The 19239-nt window shown below is 39.3% G+C and overlaps 1 protein-coding gene across 1 annotated transcript; it reads left to right on the forward strand.

The window, feature by feature from the left end:
• Positions 1–769: 769 nt before the first annotated feature.
• On the forward strand, positions 770–13034 carry ptk6b (PTK6 protein tyrosine kinase 6b). The gene is made up of 8 exons (XM_073471061.1): positions 770–1303; positions 5510–5631; positions 6470–6633; positions 8125–8290; positions 9685–9846; positions 9965–10146; positions 10236–10389; positions 11602–13034. The coding sequence occupies exons 1-8, from the start codon at positions 918–920 to the stop codon at positions 11781–11783; spliced, it is 1518 nt and encodes a 505-aa protein (XP_073327162.1). The 5' UTR covers positions 770–917; the 3' UTR covers positions 11784–13034.
• The last annotated feature ends 6205 nt before the right edge of the window (positions 13035–19239 follow it).

Here is a 19239-nt window from a genome sequence, read left to right on the forward strand (position 1 = left end):
ACACTTTGGGCTTTAAAGGGACAGTTCACCCAAAAATGAAAATTCTCCTCCCACCCACCCACTTCAAGACGGGGTGCACGCTAATGTTTTTAGCTTTTCAGCTACAGTGAAGATTTCAGCTTGAAAAAGGGCGTTTAGGCTGTTATAAAATATAAACACTGCAGTCAGTCAGCAGACACACAGTTGCTACTGCTGTAGCAGCGTTATTTTAGATCACACTACCTCCCTACTCTGCCCCTCAGCTCTCACCAAAGATTGAACAGAGGTGAGATGTCTCACTCTGTAGCTAAAACGGAGCTGCGAGAAACAGTGTGAAAGGGGATGCTGCAGCGATGCAGCATATGAGAAAAATAACGTGTTTTGTGAAAACTAAAGTATGTAAAACTTTTCTACTGGGACCCCCAAATATAAGTATGCACCTGAAAATAAGCACAATATGACCTCTTTAATGTGGCAGCTGTAAAAGTGGAGTTTCTACTCAAGGATCAGGAGTCTTATTTCATATCAGCACGTTTTTTTAATTATATTTTGTAGTTTGAATCAAAATCTATGAAAAAACAAAGTATAATATATGCCTGTGAATTACTCCAGTAAATGACAAAACACTCAGAGCTGTAGGCCTACTTATAAAAAGTGAAGTCGAGTAAATCCACTTCTGCCCGTCGATCCTGACAGCTACCCGCCACCTGTGACGCATGTGTGGATCAGAGGCGGGTCCTGTGTGGTTTTTTTCACTGCTGCCAGCTGAGAGGAAGTTGTTTTAAGCCACAGTTTAAACACGACGACACCAGAGGAGGCAGCAGTTTCTCTCTGAAGACGTGCCGAGGATTCCTGCCCTCCATCCTCTCCACCTGTCCGACAGGTGTTACCGGCTCACACAGGCGCTCCCAGGCGCACGGGTCCGTTCATGCGCACCGATGGGCGAGTGTCTGCGCAAAGCTTGTCCGTGTCTGGATTCGCTATGGGAGAGGATTTTCAACGACAAAAAGCCTTCTGGAGGAGGAGAAGGGAGGGTAGATGTGAATTTAGGAGGAAGAGACGGCAGCAGCGGTGCGCAGCAGAGTCCACCGGGTCCGATCCAGGAAAGAGCGTCGGAGAGCGGCTCCGTCTACACGGCGCTGTGGGCGTTTGAGTCCCGACACCCGGACGAGCTGTCGTTCCAGGAGGGCGACCTGTTCAGCGTGACCAGCCGCAGCGGGGACTGGTGGACCGCGCGCAGGATCGACAAGAACGGGCGCGTCCTGGACTCCGGGATCGTCCCCAGCAACTACCTGGCGAGGGCCGAGTCACTGGAGATGCAGCCGTGAGTGGACTTTTATTAAATCTTTTTTTTTTTTAATGCTCTCTTTCATTTCCAAGAATTCTGATTAAGCAGATCTGAAACTAGTTCCTTCTTCATTTGAGATTTTACTGCACATGAAACAATACAAACTGAAAATGACAATAAGATGGAAATCTTAAAATAAAGTTTAAAGTTTCAGGCAGGCTGTTGGATCAGAACAGCATAATAGACCTGAAACATGAAACCTTAGTTACAACTTTCCCAGAATGAAAAAGGAGGAAATTCTCGTCACAAGGAAGCAACAACAACAACAACAACAGAGGTATAAAGGTGCAGTTATAAAGTACAGACAGCTTTGTACTTCATGTGTTAGGCTTTAAAGGAACAGTTTACCTTTTAATGACAATTATTTCTGGAGCTTCACAGCAAAACAGCGTTCTCCTAAACACCTGAAGTAGAGAGACTTGTTTTAAAACGGAAAAAAACAATTAAAAAAACATGAAATGGCTCCTCGGACATCCCACATTGGTTTGAAAAGACGCGATTTACATCCTCGACAACCAATTCTTCTTAAAAAAGGGCGTAAATGACGTCTTTTCAAATCAGTGTGGGATCTCAGGGCTTCTGGAGATTTAGATTACACCCATCAAGCTGGAGTCTGGAGCCATTTTCTGTTGTTTATTTCCAGCTGCTTCAGTTGTTTAGCAGAATGCTGCAACACTGATTTTGCTGTGAAGCTCCAGAAATGTTTTGTGGACAACTTCACCTGTCAGGTGAGAAGATAATGACTGAATTTCATTATCAGGTGAACTGTTCCTTTAAACCCTTTCCTGCCTCCAGCTCCAGCCACATGGATCAGTTACCGGATGTAAAACATCTTTTCTTGAGAAAAACACATCCAAAGTCATTTCCTGCCTCTGAAGGATCCACAACACTTCACCTTTTTATGACTTTAGTCAGAGTCCAACTTGAGTCAATGTTGAAACTCTGCCTGATGTTGGCGAGTGTTCAGCGATGCTGAGAGTGATTCACTGCCTCGATCAGCCTCAACCTTTTACAGTAGACGTCGAGCCTATAAAATCTTCACGTGTAAGTGTTTTACGTGCTGATCAACACGCTTTACAATCGAACCTGACACATATATGAACCTCAAAGAAGCTTCAGCTGCATCAACATAACGTCAAACAGGAAGAAATTAATTCCACTGTCACACAATCTACTTCCTATGAACTGAACCCTGAGCTATAAATATATACACACACAGAGAGACTGTGAAAATGATGCTACCTGTTGGACAAATGCATGAACACACCGTCAGTAACAGATAACACTTTGCACTTCACACTCGTCAAACTTCACGGTCTTATTTCACACGTTTACTCTAAACTGACAAACGTTGCAGCTGTGAAATGTCACAATATTTATAACACGAGAGACTTAATTATACACTTTATGTGATCAAGGGCGTCGCTTTGTGTTGAAGACAACAGTTGGGACATGAAGGCTCAGCAGGGAAACATGTTTGAAATGATTTTCAACATGTGAAATATTAGGAAATGTGATATTAACCCTCAAAGACCGAGACAGCCGCCGCTCATCCCATCCAGTGCTTTTAAAAGAAACTAAAGTGAAGAGTTTCTCAGCTTTCCAGTGGCATCACACACATCTTGTTTGGACATTCAGGGCCACCGTAGTGAATGTGATTACGCCGCCATGTTCTGCAGCATTGATTCATCAACGTTTCTTTCTCTGGGTCAAGCTACTTTTGTTGTTTCATGTCCGATGGACAATATATTTCTCTGATAAAAGTCATTTACTTCCTGAATTGTCATTGTACACATCTAAATATATTAAATATAGGACAGCAGCTGTTTTTCGCTGCTCAGGAAAGGCAGATTTAGACAAAAATTCACATGGAAGCCAAACCAAGTACTTCTTTTTAAATAAAAAAATAACAGGTTCTGTCTGAGTTCACGGTAGAAACAAAAATCCTTATAAAAATATAAAATATAAACATAAAATTGGGACTTTAAATGCACCAGACTGAATCTTAACGTTCTCCTGAATCAGGTGATGCCGACTGCTGATTATGGTTGGAAAAACAAAATACCTGCAGATCAGGCACCAGAAAAAATGTTCTATGACTTTGAGGATTAATAAGTAAAGGTCAGAGACGATAACGAATCTAGCAAAATGTTTTTTCACCTGCAAAACTCTTTTTTCTTAATGGCCTCTCAGGGCTTCTGTATACAAGCTTTTTTTCAGAGCATATTTAACTAATTATGCTCTTACAAAAGTAAAAAAAAAGTGTGAACATTCCCGCAGCGTCAGAGTAAATAACATCTATGACAGTAATTTCTGAAGAGGAAAAAGTCCTACAAAACTATCACTAACTTCATCACGTCACTTGTTCCCACACATTTCCATTTCCCTGCAGCGTGTTTGTAACTTTGATTAAAACAACACAGGGACTTTTTCATTCACCTCCTGCTGCTGTTTATCTCCCTCCCCCCCCTTTTGTCTGTAATGAAAGTGAGCATTCATACAGCTTCATATCAAGATCTGCGTCCTCATTCTCTTTTTCGCTCTTTTGCATCACGTATCTGCTGCCGGCCTTCTGTTTGAGTAACGCTGTGAGAAATGTCAACAACAACCTGTTCATAATGTCAGTCCCGTGTCCGTGTGTCTCCGAGCACTGATGCAAACTGGGACACAACACTGCGACAGGCCGGCCTCACCACTTCTTGTTTTGTCTCGCTCTCTGACTGTTTATTGCTTCAACAGAATGGGAAGTGTGTAACGCGTGGTTATTCCTGTGTGTCGACAGGTGCTGCTGAGCTGAACTTAATTATAGAGCTGCTGGTTTTTATCATTAATTATATACGTTATGTGATTTTAGATTTATATAATTTATTATCATTTAATGTCCACTAAACATCTCAGCCACACGTTGCAACAAATTGAGATTAGCAGCAATAACAGTTTGTTTAATTGATCATTTTGTGGTCACACTCAGGAGTCACATCTCGGGCTGCAGCTAACGAACTAACCACCAAACGTTTGACAGTTCAGAAGTCTTTGGACTGACAGTCACACTCATCTCTGAACTTTGCCTTCATCTTTATCTCAACGACACACCTGTAAACTTTTATGACTGCTGTACTGACAGAAATATGTCCACAGACAGACAGACAGACAGACAGACAGACAGACGAGGTGAAACCAGTACCAGCTGCATCAGAGTGAACAGGAACTATTAGAGCTGTGATGAAATGATCAGCATCTTAAAATGAATGTGGACCAGGGCCGTGAAGTGTGGTGCCAAACGGACCCCCCTAAAAACTTGGTATTTCGCTCGGGGGGCGGCGCCTCACGTCCTGCGTCACACAGAGTGTTTGTGCCTGATCCGCGTTCGATGGCTGCCGTTTTTATGTTTGGGGATCGTCGCTGCTTCTGTCCCGTGTGAAAACCAAAAGTGAACGTTAGGTCCAAAAACCTAACTGAGTATCTTTATTCCCTCAGTCTAACTTCGTAGTTTTATTGCCTGAGCTTTACCAAACTGCGACCGCTACATCCTGCAAAACCACGACCATCCACACAAATCACCAAGTTTTTAAGGATCCCAGGTGGCAATGGGCCCTTTCCTGCTTTCTGCCTCCTTAGTTCCAGCCCTTATTTGTACCGTTCGCCGTGACACTCACAAGGTGAAAACACTACCAGCCGACACTGCCGCAGCTGATAACCACAATCAACAAATCCCACTTCCAAGAGGTGAAAGAAAATATCAGCTTGAGGACATTTTATTTGACCAACAAGCCAAACAGGCGCCGTGTATTCACTCCACGGCTTGTGATAGCCGAGCTTTCAGCCTCAGGGAACCGTGGATGTGTTGAATCGTCACGGTCTGGTTAGCTTGAGCCAGAAAAACCACTTGGTAAGGATTAGGAAAAGATCGTTGATCGCTGAAAACGGTGTCAAAGTGTTAAACTACATCTCTCTACCTCTACTGTCAGATGTTGACATGATGCGTAGGAAACTTTCAGCGTATTCGTGCTTTGCAGAACAACAATGGCGTTTATTGTTTGTTACAGAATATTCCAAATATGGTTTGAGGATATATTATCCACCATCTTCACACCATCTTTGATCATTATTTTGAATTTAATGTTAAAGAGAGAAAGTTTGAGGCCGAGCATCACTTCCTTATGTCTTTCCGTCTTGTTCCAGATGGTTTTTCGGGACGATGAACCGCTTTCAGGCTCAGAGCCACCTGCTGGGGCCGGGAAACGACGAGGGAGCCTTCCTCATCCGGCACAGTGAGAAGGACAACGTTGGATACGTTCTCTCAGGCAAGACAAAGACGGAGATGGAGGTGACGGAGGAAGGAGGAACAAAAGAACGAGAGGCGTTTGGTGTCTGTGGGTTTAAATAGAGCGAGTTTCACTTCAGCTCAAAAACTGTTTTTGTATATTTGGTAAGAAAATGAGATGCAGAGGAAGTCGGTCGGTCTTCCAGCTGAAAAGTAATCCAAGACCTTAAAAAGAGGTTACAGCATCTGTACAGTGAGATCCATTTCATTGAAGAGCTGCAGACCCCAGAGCGGGGCGCTTTACTTTGCATTGAGGCGCACCGGCACATATTTTAGGTGCACCCAGTAATACATTTTAATTTCATTTCTTAAAAAAAAAAAAAAATGTAAATGATAAAAAAGTGAGCGATAAACGTTTTAATTTAAATCACAGCACGTGCAGAAATAAATTGAGATAACCTCAAATGTTTAAACAGGTTTAAGAAAATCAAGTAAGGTACGAGGTAATAACTCATCATTGCACAACACAAACAGGGTGACTAAATCCACCTACAGTCATCTCTTAAGATTTGCTCATCACTTCCTTCCCAGTTACTCCTCCATGTTGTACAGTCACGAGACATTTAACTGATGCCCTTTCAAAGAGCAGCAGCACGAGCGTAACCAGAGAAAATGTCAGTATTTATGTTTTCCATCAGTTAATCTGCATAACCTACAACAGAGAGAGGCATCCGACAGGTCTGCTGAAGACTGAAACACAACCTCAGAGTTAAACATCACATAAACGTGTAATACATGAGACAAATCTTATACAACCAAGGATCTTTTTCGACCCCTTCTGCTCGTCTCTGACTGTCTTTGTGTGAATCTTTCTGCAGTGAGGTCCGACAATCGAGTGAAGCATTTTAAGATCCTCCAAGCGGCCGGCGGTAATTATCACGTGGAGCACAACCGCCACTTCAGCTCTCTGATCGACCTGGTGGAGCACTACGACTCCAACAGCCTGCACAACACCGGCGCACTGGGAAACCCCTGCAAGAGGGTAGGACGGGCCGCGTTTCTGTCTTTCTGCTTCTTCATTTAGTTTGTTCCTCTTAATTCTGGTCGCGCAAAACAAGAAGTGTGGACATTCAGAGGTGACGATACAGTTGTTGCCATGTTGATGAGGTGTTTTGATATTGTTTTCTTTCAACTGAGCCTGAACACAAAATGTCAGGCTGAATGAATTAACTTAAACAAAATGAAAGTTCGGTGTGATCATTAGGCTCAAAACATTGTACATATGGATTTAAAAAAGATTCATTTCTAACATCCTCCAAAATGAAAGGATGGACGTGTGCAGTTTTCATGTGGGTACATGATTTTAAACACCTTTAAGCCATGAGTACGACGACATTTCAGAACCGTTCTGGGAACATTGAAAGGGATAATAAATAGAAAAAGAAAAAAAAAGTTAGATTTTTTATTACTCCCTGAGACATGTAAAAAAAAAGATTCCTGAACAAAAGTTAAAGGGGTCTGTTCTGGGTCGAGACTCATCCTCCACCCAAGTTTGGTAGAAATCTGTTCAGTAGTTTTTGTGGTTTCCTGCTGACAAACCAACAAACCAGCTGACTCGGATGAAATCATCACCTCTTCGGCAGAAGTAAAAATGGGGCCGGAGAGGGGGGTTTTATTCTGAGGAAATTTCTTGTCAATTTCAAAGATTAAATCTCTAAATTTACGATAAAGAAATCATAAATTCTCTGAGATCATAACGGCATAAATTGACGATATTATCAGGAGCATCCAGACTTTACAGAGACGAGCTGAGGGGCCAATTCAGAAGAAAACAACTTACTGATTTGGATGAGTTGAGGTTTTTACTGCAATTTATTTACTACAAAATCACAACTTAAATATCAGATTTTCACCCCATCATGCTCTGTATTTTTATTTTATTTATTTATTTTTTTTACCAACATTGCTCCTGACACATGATCATACTTACGGCTTTAAGGACAGTTGTTCTGTTATCACAGAAAAGATCTTTTGTTGTTTTTTGTCAAATAGAGTTGAAATTATTCAATGGAAATCATCAGCTACAACTATTTGATAAATAATTAACTGTTATGAAGGTTTGTTCCCAATTTGACCTTCTGAATTGTGAGAATTTGCACATTTTTTCCTTTATGTGACAGTAAAACTGAATTTCTTTGGATTCTGGGGGACAAAACAAGAGATTTGATGACTCCCACGAAGACTTGGTGAAAATAGTCACAAGCATTTTTCACGTTTTTTAGACTCATCCATCAATAGAGTCAATATTTGGCAGATTAAATGAAAATAAAAATAGTCGTTCCTCCTATCAAAACTTAGATATTTCACGCTTCCCAAAGTTATTTTGACAAATTGTTCAACATTCATTGAGAATCTGGACCAAGTGTGCGCACGATATACATTTAAATCCTGCCTGTATGCACTGATGAGGATGTGTTCACTGTACTTGTGTGTTTTATGACCTACGAGTCTGTATGTGTGTTTCCTCCCTCAGAAAAAGCCGGTAACCCCGATCGTGGATCCTTGTCCGAAGGACGAGTGGGAGCTCCCGAAGGAGGAGTTCACCCTGGAGGAGGAGCTGGGCAGCGGCTACTTCGCCGACGTCTACAGTGGGCGCTGGAAAAACCTCATTAGAGTCGCCATCAAGATGCTCAAGAGCGGTAATTCATCCTCTCTGTTCAATAGAAAAGTTTCTCAAAGGCCCAAAGTCTTGAATAGTAAAATGTTCTGTGAACAAATGAAAACAGATCTTTGTTTGCTCTCCAGTGTTAAATACAAATGTGCATTGTTGGACCACATTTGAGTGAAACTGGGTGTGTTCATACAGGTAAAGATAACAAGAGTAGAGTCAGTTCCAGTTTTATCATGATAATACGTATTGTTACACCTCGGCTGCTGACAGACGAGCAGGATGGTTGCGCGTCGTGTTCTGTGACGATCAGTCGAATTCTTTTCTGGTCGAGTAGAAATTCGTCATCATTTTTGGCTTTGAGGACGTGCTAATGCTACGCTCTGTCTCGTTATTGTTCAAATAGTCACAACATGCTGTTTTCATCCAGAACAAACAGGATCAACGCCTGCAGAAAGTAAAGTGAGAGCCGGTCGGTGGAGTTGACAGATGAGCCATTTGAGAAGCATGAAGCTGAACCAGTCTGCTGTCGAGATCGCTCAGCTGACTGACAGTTCTGCACAGTCATAGTGAATACCTGCTTTTCTGAGCAGAAAGCAGAGGAAGAAGTACTGATTCAACTCCTCTACTCCAGTAAAAGTAATAGAGTACAGGCTCTGACATGTACTCAGAGTATCAGAGTAAAAAGTCTCCCTCTGAAGGACATTTGTGGTCAAAGCTAACTGAAGCTCACGTCATATTAATATAATTCAAAGACTATTAAAGTTAAAGGTAGAGTCAGTAGGATTTGTCCCAGCTGTTCCTGAACGCACCACAAAGACAGTTGATTGTTGAGTCTCATTCCCAGGACGTCAAACAGCCACATGTTGGGTTGGTAAAGCGTCCCGAGCAGCAACAAAGAGAGAAAATAAGAAACTCTCTGCAGATACGAGACACTAACACGCCTTTTCTCCCCATTCCAGCCTCCCTCTCCGTCTGTTTACGTCTTTGTTTCGTCTCGCTGCGTCTGCCGTGCGTGATGTGCTCTGATAGGTTGAAATCAGTCTCGTGATGTTGGGAAATAAAAACGTAACGAGCCTGTTTTGAAAATGTGAGGAGGAGAAAGTTCAGATATTTGTGTCCGAAGAGTCAGAATAAAAGTCCAGATGCCTGAAGAATGATAAGAAAGTATTTGCACTTTGTTACTTCTCATCATCAAGTATAAACGTTTCTGTTCTAAAAAGTTAAGAAAGTCCCGTCTTCTAGATAATTTTAATCTTCACCACAACTTCACTGCTGTAAGTTTATCATATTTGTTAAATGGTCCAAGAGTTCAGTGTGGTTTCCCTGTTTCTCCTTCTCCTCTTCCTCTTTTGTCTCCGTTCCTCTTTTTTCATCTCTGGGTTTCTTCTTTTTCTTCCTTCTGCCGGTCGGTCTGTCACTCAGACTCGGAGTTGAACCACAGAGAATTTCAGAGGGAAGTTCAGATCCTGAAGAGTCTCCGCCATCGTCACCTCATCTCCCTGTTTGCTGTGTGCACGGCCTCAACGCCTTACTGGATCATCACGGAGCTGATGGAGAAGGGCAGCCTGCTCAGCTTCCTCCGAGGTGAACCTCAGTGTTTCACTGTTTGCCTCTTATGTTGAGATCTAAAGTTTAAGTCGGTCAGCAGCGTTGTGCTCTGAAGCTTAAGACATGTTGAGGTCTGATTGTTTGTCTGTTTCAGGTCCAGAGGGTCAGAATCAAGACATCGCGTCACTCGTTGACATGGCTGCCCAGGTGGCTGATGGGATGTCATACCTGGAGGAGCAGAACAGCATCCACAGAGACTTGGCGGCTCGTAACGTCCTGGTGGGAGAGGACTACACCTGTAAGGTGGCCGACTTTGGACTGGCCAGAGTGATCAAGGTAGCGGAGGGAGGAAAAGTTTGTGCATCTCTTTGGAAGTCAAATCAAATTCTGCAGTTTTTTTTTAAGACAAAGATTTTCTCATCCAGGAGCCGTTTTACATCACAGAAGACAAGAAGATCCCCTACAAGTGGAGCGCTCCGGAGGCCATCAGCCACGGGAAGTTCTCCAACAAGTCAGACGTCTGGTCGTTCGGTGTCTTGCTCTATGAGATTACAACCTACGGAGGCGTTCCTTACCCAGGTTGGTAGAAGGACATGTTTCTTTACATTTTTTAAAAATGAAATACCAAGACAAAGTCCATGGAAAGTATGCAAGAAGAGAGAGAGTCGCCATTATTCAAGACAAAACAATGCCAAACAAGAATTTATAGTAATGATGTGGTGACTCTGTAAGGCAATAAAACACTGGGACAAAATCTTTTAGGAACTTTATTCATCCACTTCTCTCAGCAGTCCTTGGATCTTACTTTGCTGTCACAACCCTTTCAGCAGAATAAATGTTAGCTGAATATGTTCCTGCAAAACCACAGATTTCTTTCTTTAGGTTAAAACTTTACGTTACAGTGAGGTTGATTGTCTTCTCCTCTCTCGTCACAACGCGTTGCTTATGCTCTGCTCCGGTTTAGGCACAAAAACCAATTGGGTTCAGAAAGCATCGTGGTTTAAGCTTAAAATACCTGTTTTGGTTGCCAGGATCATGAATGAAAATCGTCCTCCTTCCTGTGAAAAATAGTTGGTTGTGACGCCACAAATGCGGCTGGAAATGTCTCCAGGTGTCCCTAAAAACATCCACTGGTGTGACTCGGCCTGCAGGCGGCAGTTTGGCAGCCTTGCTGGCTGTAATAACGCCACCACCCCATCCAATTCCTGTTGTGAAAGTCAGTTAATAACCACATATTGTTCAGTTCAGTTCAGTTCAGTTCAGTTCACACATATTGTGAATGTGATATTCCACGTTTGCTACAAAACTTTATTGTCAGTTTAACTTTTGTTAAACTTTTGTTTGGTTTTGATTCAGTTTTTTGTTTGGACTCATTTTTCAATTTGTTTCAACCAGTTTAATTTTGCACAACCTACATTCAGGCACCGCTGTTTTGTTGGTACTTGCAGTATTTATTTCTTTCTTTGAAAAGGTTTAATCCAATTTAGGTCTTTTTTTAAAGCTTTTTGCGGTTTTAACTCGACGGTGGTTGGGGGTGGGGTTTGTTAGATGTGACAGACGTTTCATGAATGCTTCTTGTTGTAAGTTATATGCTGCTACTGGATGTCTAAATTCCCCTCTGGATCAATAAAGTATCTATCGGTTGATCTATCTGTCAACCTTGAAAGCATCTGGGGTTTGCAGAACCTGCTAACATTATATCCTGCAGATCGGGCTGGTACCGGTGTTTCAGTGGGAACAAATGTTTAACCACTTCTGCCCTCATATTTCCTCTCTCTCTGCTCTCCTCAGCTTTAAGCAACCAGGAAGTGTTCCAGCAGGTTGCCAACGGTTACAGGATGCCAGCTCCGTCCAAATGTCCCAACTTCCTCTACCAGATCATGCTGAAATGTTGGAGCACCGAGCCAGCCGACAGGCCGGACTTCAAGTCCCTCAAGGTCCAACTGGACAGCAGCTCCTACGAGCTGGAGTGACAGCTTCGACGTCCTGCAGTACACACTCCCCGCCACAGGGGGGCAGCAGAGAGAGACACTGAGCAGAGGCGGTGATCACTGAGGCCTCTTCATCAACAGAAACTAAACTGATGTTACTTCAAGAAAGACTGATTGTTTGCGTTTGCAATGTGCAAACCTGCAAAGCTTTTTGTGGTTCATTCAGTCCGGTCGGGCTGCAACGATTAATTAGTTTCATTGTCGATCAATCTGATTTGTTTTTTGTTTTGTTTTTTAAATGCTGGAACTATTCGAAATAAATGAATTGGCAACAATTTGTATAATCGATTAGCCATTTCAGTCATTTCAGTTAAACAAAAATGACAATAATTCTGGTTCCAAGCTGTCCAACATGAGAAACTGCTGGTTTATCTGGTCTTTAATAGTCAACTGAAATAACTTTGGGTGTTAATCAGTTAATTAAGACAGTAATGTGGCAGATAATGCAGATAACTCACTAACAAAATAATTATGTACCTCTAATTTTCTTTCATCTGATCAACAGACTGAAACCCAAATACATTCAGTTTTAAACGCAGCAAATCGTCACATTTCAGAGGCTAGAACAAAAAAATGTACCAAAATGATTAATCAGTTATTAAAATAGCCGCTGATTAATTTCCTGTTGATTGAGTAGTCAGTTAATGGACTGATTGTTTCAGCTCTACGGTCCGTACTGCGTTCAGGTGGAAAGCCACGAACAACACAAAACAGCCAGTGAGTTTTAAGGTTTGCTTTAATCTCCTTCAGAAGCTCATACTGGGACTCTTCGTCTATTAAAACCTGTTCGACTTGAGACAGCTCTTGAAAATTGAAACAAGTGTCAGAGACTCCACTCCAAGTGTAAAGTGAAAGTAAGAAGAGGTCTGAAAACATACATGGATCATCTCCAAAGACAGGTAGATGGTCCACAGCTTACAATCATATCACATGATTTTTACCATCAGAGGTCATTTGACTGTTTGTTGATTGTTATTTAAAGTTTCGTGGATGAGAGGTTCTTACAATGCACAGAGAAACAGGGAACATCTCCACTTCTATGACAACTGGGCCAAACTATCTGCTGACAAAGATGGAGAACGATCAAACGTTTCAGAGGACTGAATGAGACATAGTCTCCCTCTAACTGGTGCTGATTGAAGTGGAAGCAGAGCAAAATTCACAGAGAGCTCAAACTAATCAGTTTGGAGTCTGTATATATCATAAAAATAAAAAAATATAAAAAAATATCCTAAAAAAGAAATTGGACCCTTCGGCTGTCTGCAATATTTACCTTTGACCAGCAGGAGGCAGCACAGTATCTTTTTCCTTTCTTATCCAACTAGTGAATGAAGACGGCAACAATAGTCACAATTCACTGTCTGTCCTTTAACACATCGTCTTCCAGTATTCAACAGTTTCTCTCAGATCCAATGCGGTCTTCTCTTCGCTGCTGTAAACTGGAAATGCTCCAATAACCAGCAAAACTGATGAGAAATCACATGAAAACAGATGGAAAATACAGTAAATCCTCTTCCTCCAGACGAGCATCCCCAGCTGTCTTTTTGCATCAGTGCTGTAGGTCAGTGTGTGACCCCTTAAAACAAACAATGCCAACTTAAAACTGATTTTTGAGTCCTGAGGAAGTCAAATAAACCTGACTGGAAGGAGGTTTAAAAACTTTAGGAAGCTTTGTGTGGCATTAAATGTTATTTTCTGCTTTCATATACCTGTGTGGATTATAATAAACAGACCAACAATATATTTGGAACATGCAAAAAGCACATGTCAACAGTTAAAGGAAGGAATTGAAGACAAAAATTAAAATAAAGTTTGTCCCCCTCCAATCAGCATCAGAGTCCCAGGATATTTTCTTGGTTCATACAAGCGTACACAACAATCTTATTAAAGACATAAAGCATATCAATAAATGTAATGACGTCTATATAAATACTTCCTAACCATGTTTTTTAATGCTTGAACCAATTTTGTTTCCATTCCTTTTTTCACTGTTGTCCACGTTGCTGATGAAATTCCTGGAAAGACTTTGTTTTCAGTGTCCGATTTGTAACTGATTCACTGTAACTGGATGTGTTGTCCCATTTCAACATCTGACAGCTCATCAAAGCACCTGCTTCACCCAAACAACTGTTGTGAAAGAAGAGCTGAACGTAACGTACCTGCTTATCACTGTCGACCTGGTGCAAGCACAACATGACTCTCCACACACACGTACAGTCCTCTGAATAGGAACCTTTTTGTATTCTGTCTGTTTTTATGCCACATAATGTGCAATTACATTGAATAAAAAAGTATGTGAATAATGTAATAATAGTTTGTGTTCTTATAACTGATTTAAAGGACACGTTCAAAAAGCATTTGTGTCCTAAGGAAAGTGGTTTCCAGCCATAAATCCACGGTTATCTGTGTGTGTGTGTGTGTGTGTGTGTGTGTGTGCGTGTCTAACATTCCTTTATGTCTGCTGCTGGAGTTAACTGGGTCAGTAACACCTGACATTTGACCTCTATATATTTTCCATGTCTGTCATCTGCTGTTAAAGCTCAAATTAAAACTCAGAGTTTTGCCAAACACTGACAAACTTTATACGGTGGCCCTGAGGGTCAAAACACATCACTTCATAAAATCAATGCAACAGCATTTTGGATGTAATCCAATCACAAACATAAGTGTTGACGACTTTTCTGAAAAAGTTTTTTTGGAAATGTTTTTTTTTTAAAGGTTGTATTTTGTAAAATGTCATGTTTTCTGAACTGTTGCTGTGTTGTGATGTTTTCTTTTAAATCATCAATTAACAATAGAGCCACATATATTTAATCTCTTGTTCTAATAACATAAAAACATTTCAGAAAATTTCCAAAAACAACTTTTTCCGAAAAAAGTTGTCGACTGTTCCAAAAAAGTTTTTGTTTTTTTGCAATGAGAATGTTTTAGAAACGTTTTCTTTTAAATCATCAATAAACCATAAAATCACATACATTTGATCTCTTGTACTAATTACTAACACAAAACACTTCACAACACTTCAGAAACTTTTTTTGTCCCGAAAAAAATTTCGACTTTTTCTGTCCTGAAAAACGATTTCAACTTTTTCCAAGAGAAGTTGTTGACTTTTCCAAGTAAAGTTGTTGACTTTTTCCTAAAAAAGTTGTTGACTTTTTCCTAAAAAAGTTGTTGACTTTTTCCTAAAAAAATTGTCAACTTTTTCCAAGAAAAGTTGTTGAATTTGTCCAAGAAAAGTTGTTGAATTTCCGAAAAAGTTGCCGACTTTTTCCGAAAAAGTTGTCGACTTTTTCTAAAAAAGTTGTCGACTTTTTCTAAAAAAGTTGTCGACTTTTTCCAAAAAGTTGTCAACTGTTCCAAAAATGGTTTTGTGATTTTGTGCATTGTTTTCCTGAGAAAAAATTCTGAATTGTATTTTTTCTAATGTAAAGTTTCTGAAATGTTGTTGTGTTTTGACCCTCAGAGCCACCACAGTAACACAACCATAACCATGAAATAACACACATTTGATCTCAATAACTCATATTTAATTAGCATAGACATCATGCTGCTGGTTATCAATCTGATGAAGATGAAGAATATGGTAAAGTTGTCAATTTTTTCCAGAAAAGTTGTCGACTTTTTCAGAAAAAGTTGTCGACTTTTTCCGAAAAAGTTGTCGACTTTTTCCAAAAAAGTTGTGGACTTTTTCCAAAAAAGTTGTCGACATTTTCAAAAAAACATTGTCGACTTTTTACGAATTTTTTTTGTTTGTGATTTTGTTCATGTTTTCTGAAAAAAAAATGTTGAATTGTATTTTTTCTAATGTAAAGTTTCTGAAATGTTGTTGTGTTTTGATGCTCAGAGCCACCACAGTAACACAACCATAACCATGAAATCACACACATTTGATCTCAATAACTCATATTTAATTAGCATAGACATCATGCTGCTGGTTATCAACCTGATGAAGATGAAGAATACAGTACACTTCTGAAAAAGTTGTCGACTTTTTCCGAAAAAGTTGTCGACTTTTGCCAAAAGATGTTGTGGACTTTTTCCAAAAAACTTTGTTGAATTTTCCAAAAAGTTGTTGACTGTTCCAAAAACGGTTTTGTGATTTTGTGCATTGTTTTCCGAAAAAAAATTCTGAATTGTTGTATTTTGTCAAATGTAAGGTTTCTGAAATGTTGTTGTGTTTTGACGCTCAGAGCCACCACAGTAACACAACCATAACCATGAAATCACACTATTGAGCTCTTTAACTCATATTTAATTAGCATAGACATCATGCTGCTGGTTATCAACCTGATGTAGATGAAGAATACGGTAAATTTGTGGACTTTTTCCAAAAAAGTTGACAACTTTTTCCGAAAAAGTTGTGGACTTTTTCCGAAAAAGTTGTGGACTTTTTCCGAAAAAGTTGTGGACTTTTTCCGAAAAAGTTGTGGACTTTTTCCGAAAAAGTTGTCGACTTTTTCCGAAAAAGTTGTCGACTTTTTCCGAAAAAGTTGTCGACTTTTTCCGAAAAAGTTGTTGAAGTTTTCAGATTTTTTTTGTGATTTTGTTCATTGTTTTCTGAAAATAGAAATTCTGAATTGTATTTTTTCTAATGTAAAGTTTCTGAAATGTTGTTGTGTTTTGATGCTCAGAGCCACCACAGTAACACAACCATAACCGTGAAATCACACACATTTGATCTCAATAACTCATATTTAATTAGCATAGACATCATGCTGCTGGTTATCAACCTGATGAAGATGAAGAATACGGTAAATGTGTTGTCTTTTTCCAAAAAAGTTGTCAACTTTTTCCAAAAAAGTTGTCAACTTTTTCCAAAAAAGTTGACAACACAAGAGCATAGACACAAGAAAGGTGTCGACTTTTTCCAAAAACTTTTTCGACTTTTTCCAAAAAACTTTTTCGACTTTTTCCCAAAAACTTCGTTGAATTTTCCAAAAAGTTGTCGACTGTTCCAAAAACGGTTTTGTGATTGTGTGCATTGTTTTCCGAAAAAAAATTCAGAATTGTTGTATTTTGTCAAATGAAAGGTTTCTAAAATGTTGTCATGTTTTGACCCTCAGAGCCACCACAGTAACACAACCATAACCATGAAATCACATACATTTGATTTATTGAACTCATATTTAATTTGCATAGACATCATGCTGCTGGTTATCAACCTGATGAAAGTGAAGAATACGGTAAATGTGTTGACTTTTTCCAAAAAAGTTGTTGACTTTTTCCAAAAAAGTTGTTGACTTTTTCCAAAAAAGTTGTCGACTTTTTCCAAAAAAGTTGTCGACTTTTCCAAAAAAGTTGTTGACTTTTTCCAAAAAAGTTGTCGACATTTTCCAAAAAACGTTGAATTATATTTTTTCTAATGTAAAGTTTCTGAAGTGTTGTTGTGTTTTGACGCTCAGAGCCACCACAGTAACACAACCATAACCGTGAAATCACACACATTTAATCTCAATAACTCATATTTAATTAGCATAGACATCATGCTGCTGGTTATCAACCTGATGAAGATGAAGAATACAGTACACTTCGGAAAAAGTTGTCGACTTTTTCTGAAAAAGTTGTCGGCTTTTTCGGAAAAAGTTGTCGACTTTTTCGGAAAAAGTCGTCAACTGTTCCAAAAAAGTTTTTGTGATTTTGTTCATTGTTTTCCGAAAAAAAATTCTGAATTGTTGTATTTTGTCAAATGTAAGGTTTCTGAAATGTTGTTGTGTTTTGATGCTCAGAGCCACCACAGTAACACAACCATAACCGTGAAATCACACTATTGAGCTCTTTAACTCATATTTAATTAGCAAAGACATCATGCTGCTGGTTATCAACCTGATGAAGGTGAAGAATACAGTGCACTTCCGAAAAAGTTGTCAACTTTTTCCAAAAGACCTTGTTGAATTTTTCCAAAGCGTTGTCAACTGTTCCAAAAACGGCTTTGTGATTTTTGTGCACTGTTTTCCTGAAAAAAATTCAGAATTGTTGTATTTTGTAAAATGTAAAGTTTCTGAAATGTTGTCATGTTTTGACCCTCACAGCCACCACAGTAACACAATGGGAATGTTTTCTTTTAATCATCAATAAACCATAAAATCACATACATTTTATTTCTGTACCAACCTGATGAAGAAGAAGAATACAGTAAGTTTTTCAGCTTTTTCTGAAAAAAGTTGTCGAAGTTTTCTGATTTTTTTTTTTGTGATTTTGATCATTGTTTTCTGAAAAAACAATTCTGAATTGTATTTTGTCTAATGTGAAGTTTCTGAAATGTTGTTGTGTTTTGACGCTCAGAGCCACCACAGTAACACAACCATAACCGTGAAATCACACACATTTGATCTCAATAACTCATATTTAATTAGCAAAGACATCATGCTGCTGGTTATCAACCTGATGAAGATGAAGAATACAGTACACTTGTCGACTTTTTCTGAAAAAGTTGTCAACTTTTACCAAAAAATCTTGCCGACTTTTTTAAAAAAAAACATTGACTTTTTCCAAAAAAAATGTTGTTGAATTTTCCAAAAAGTTGTCGACTGTTCCAAAAATGGTTTTGTGATTTTGTGCATTGTTTTCCAAAAAAAAAAAAAAAAATCAGAATTGTTGTATTTTGTAAAATGTAAAGTTTCTGAAATGTTGTCGTGTTTTGACCCTCAGAGCCACCACAGTAACACAACCATAACCATGAAATCACACACATTTGATCTCAATAACTCATACTGTATGTAATTAGCATAGTCATCATGCTGCTGGTTATCAACCTGATGTAGATGAAGAATATGATAAATTTGTTGACTTTTTCCGAAAAAGTTGTCAACTGTTCCAAAAACGGCTTTGTGATTTTGTGCATTGCTTTCCTGAGAAAAATTCTGAATTGCTGTATTTTGTAAAATGTAAAGTTCCTGAAATGTTGTTGTGTTTTGACCCTCACAGCCACCACAGTAACACAATGGGAATGTTTTAGAAATGTTTTCTTTTAATCATCAATAAACCATAAAATCACATACATTTTATTTCTGTACCAACCTGATGAAAGAAGAAGAATACAGTAAGTTTGTCAGCTTTTTCTGAAAAAAGTTGTCGAAGTTTTCCGAATTTTTTTGTGTGTGATTTTGTTCATTGTTTTCTGAAAAAAAATCTGAATTGTATTTTGTCTAATGTAAAGTTTCTAAAATGTTGTCATGTTTTGACGCTCAGAGCCACCACAGTAATACAACCATAACCGTGAAATCACACACATTTGATCTCAATAACTCATATTTAATTAGCATAGACATCATGCTGCTGGTTATCAACCTGATGAAGATGAAGAATACAGTACACTTCTGAAAAAGTTGTCGACTTTTTCCAAAAAACGGTTTTGTGATTTTGTGCATTGTTTTCTGAAAAAAAAAAGATTCTGAAATGTTGTTGTGTTTTGACCCTCAGAGCCACCACAGTAACACAA

This window comes from Pagrus major, chromosome 7 (genome assembly GCF_040436345.1).
Source record: "Pagrus major chromosome 7, Pma_NU_1.0".
NCBI classification, from domain to species: domain Eukaryota; kingdom Metazoa; phylum Chordata; class Actinopteri; order Spariformes; family Sparidae; genus Pagrus; species Pagrus major.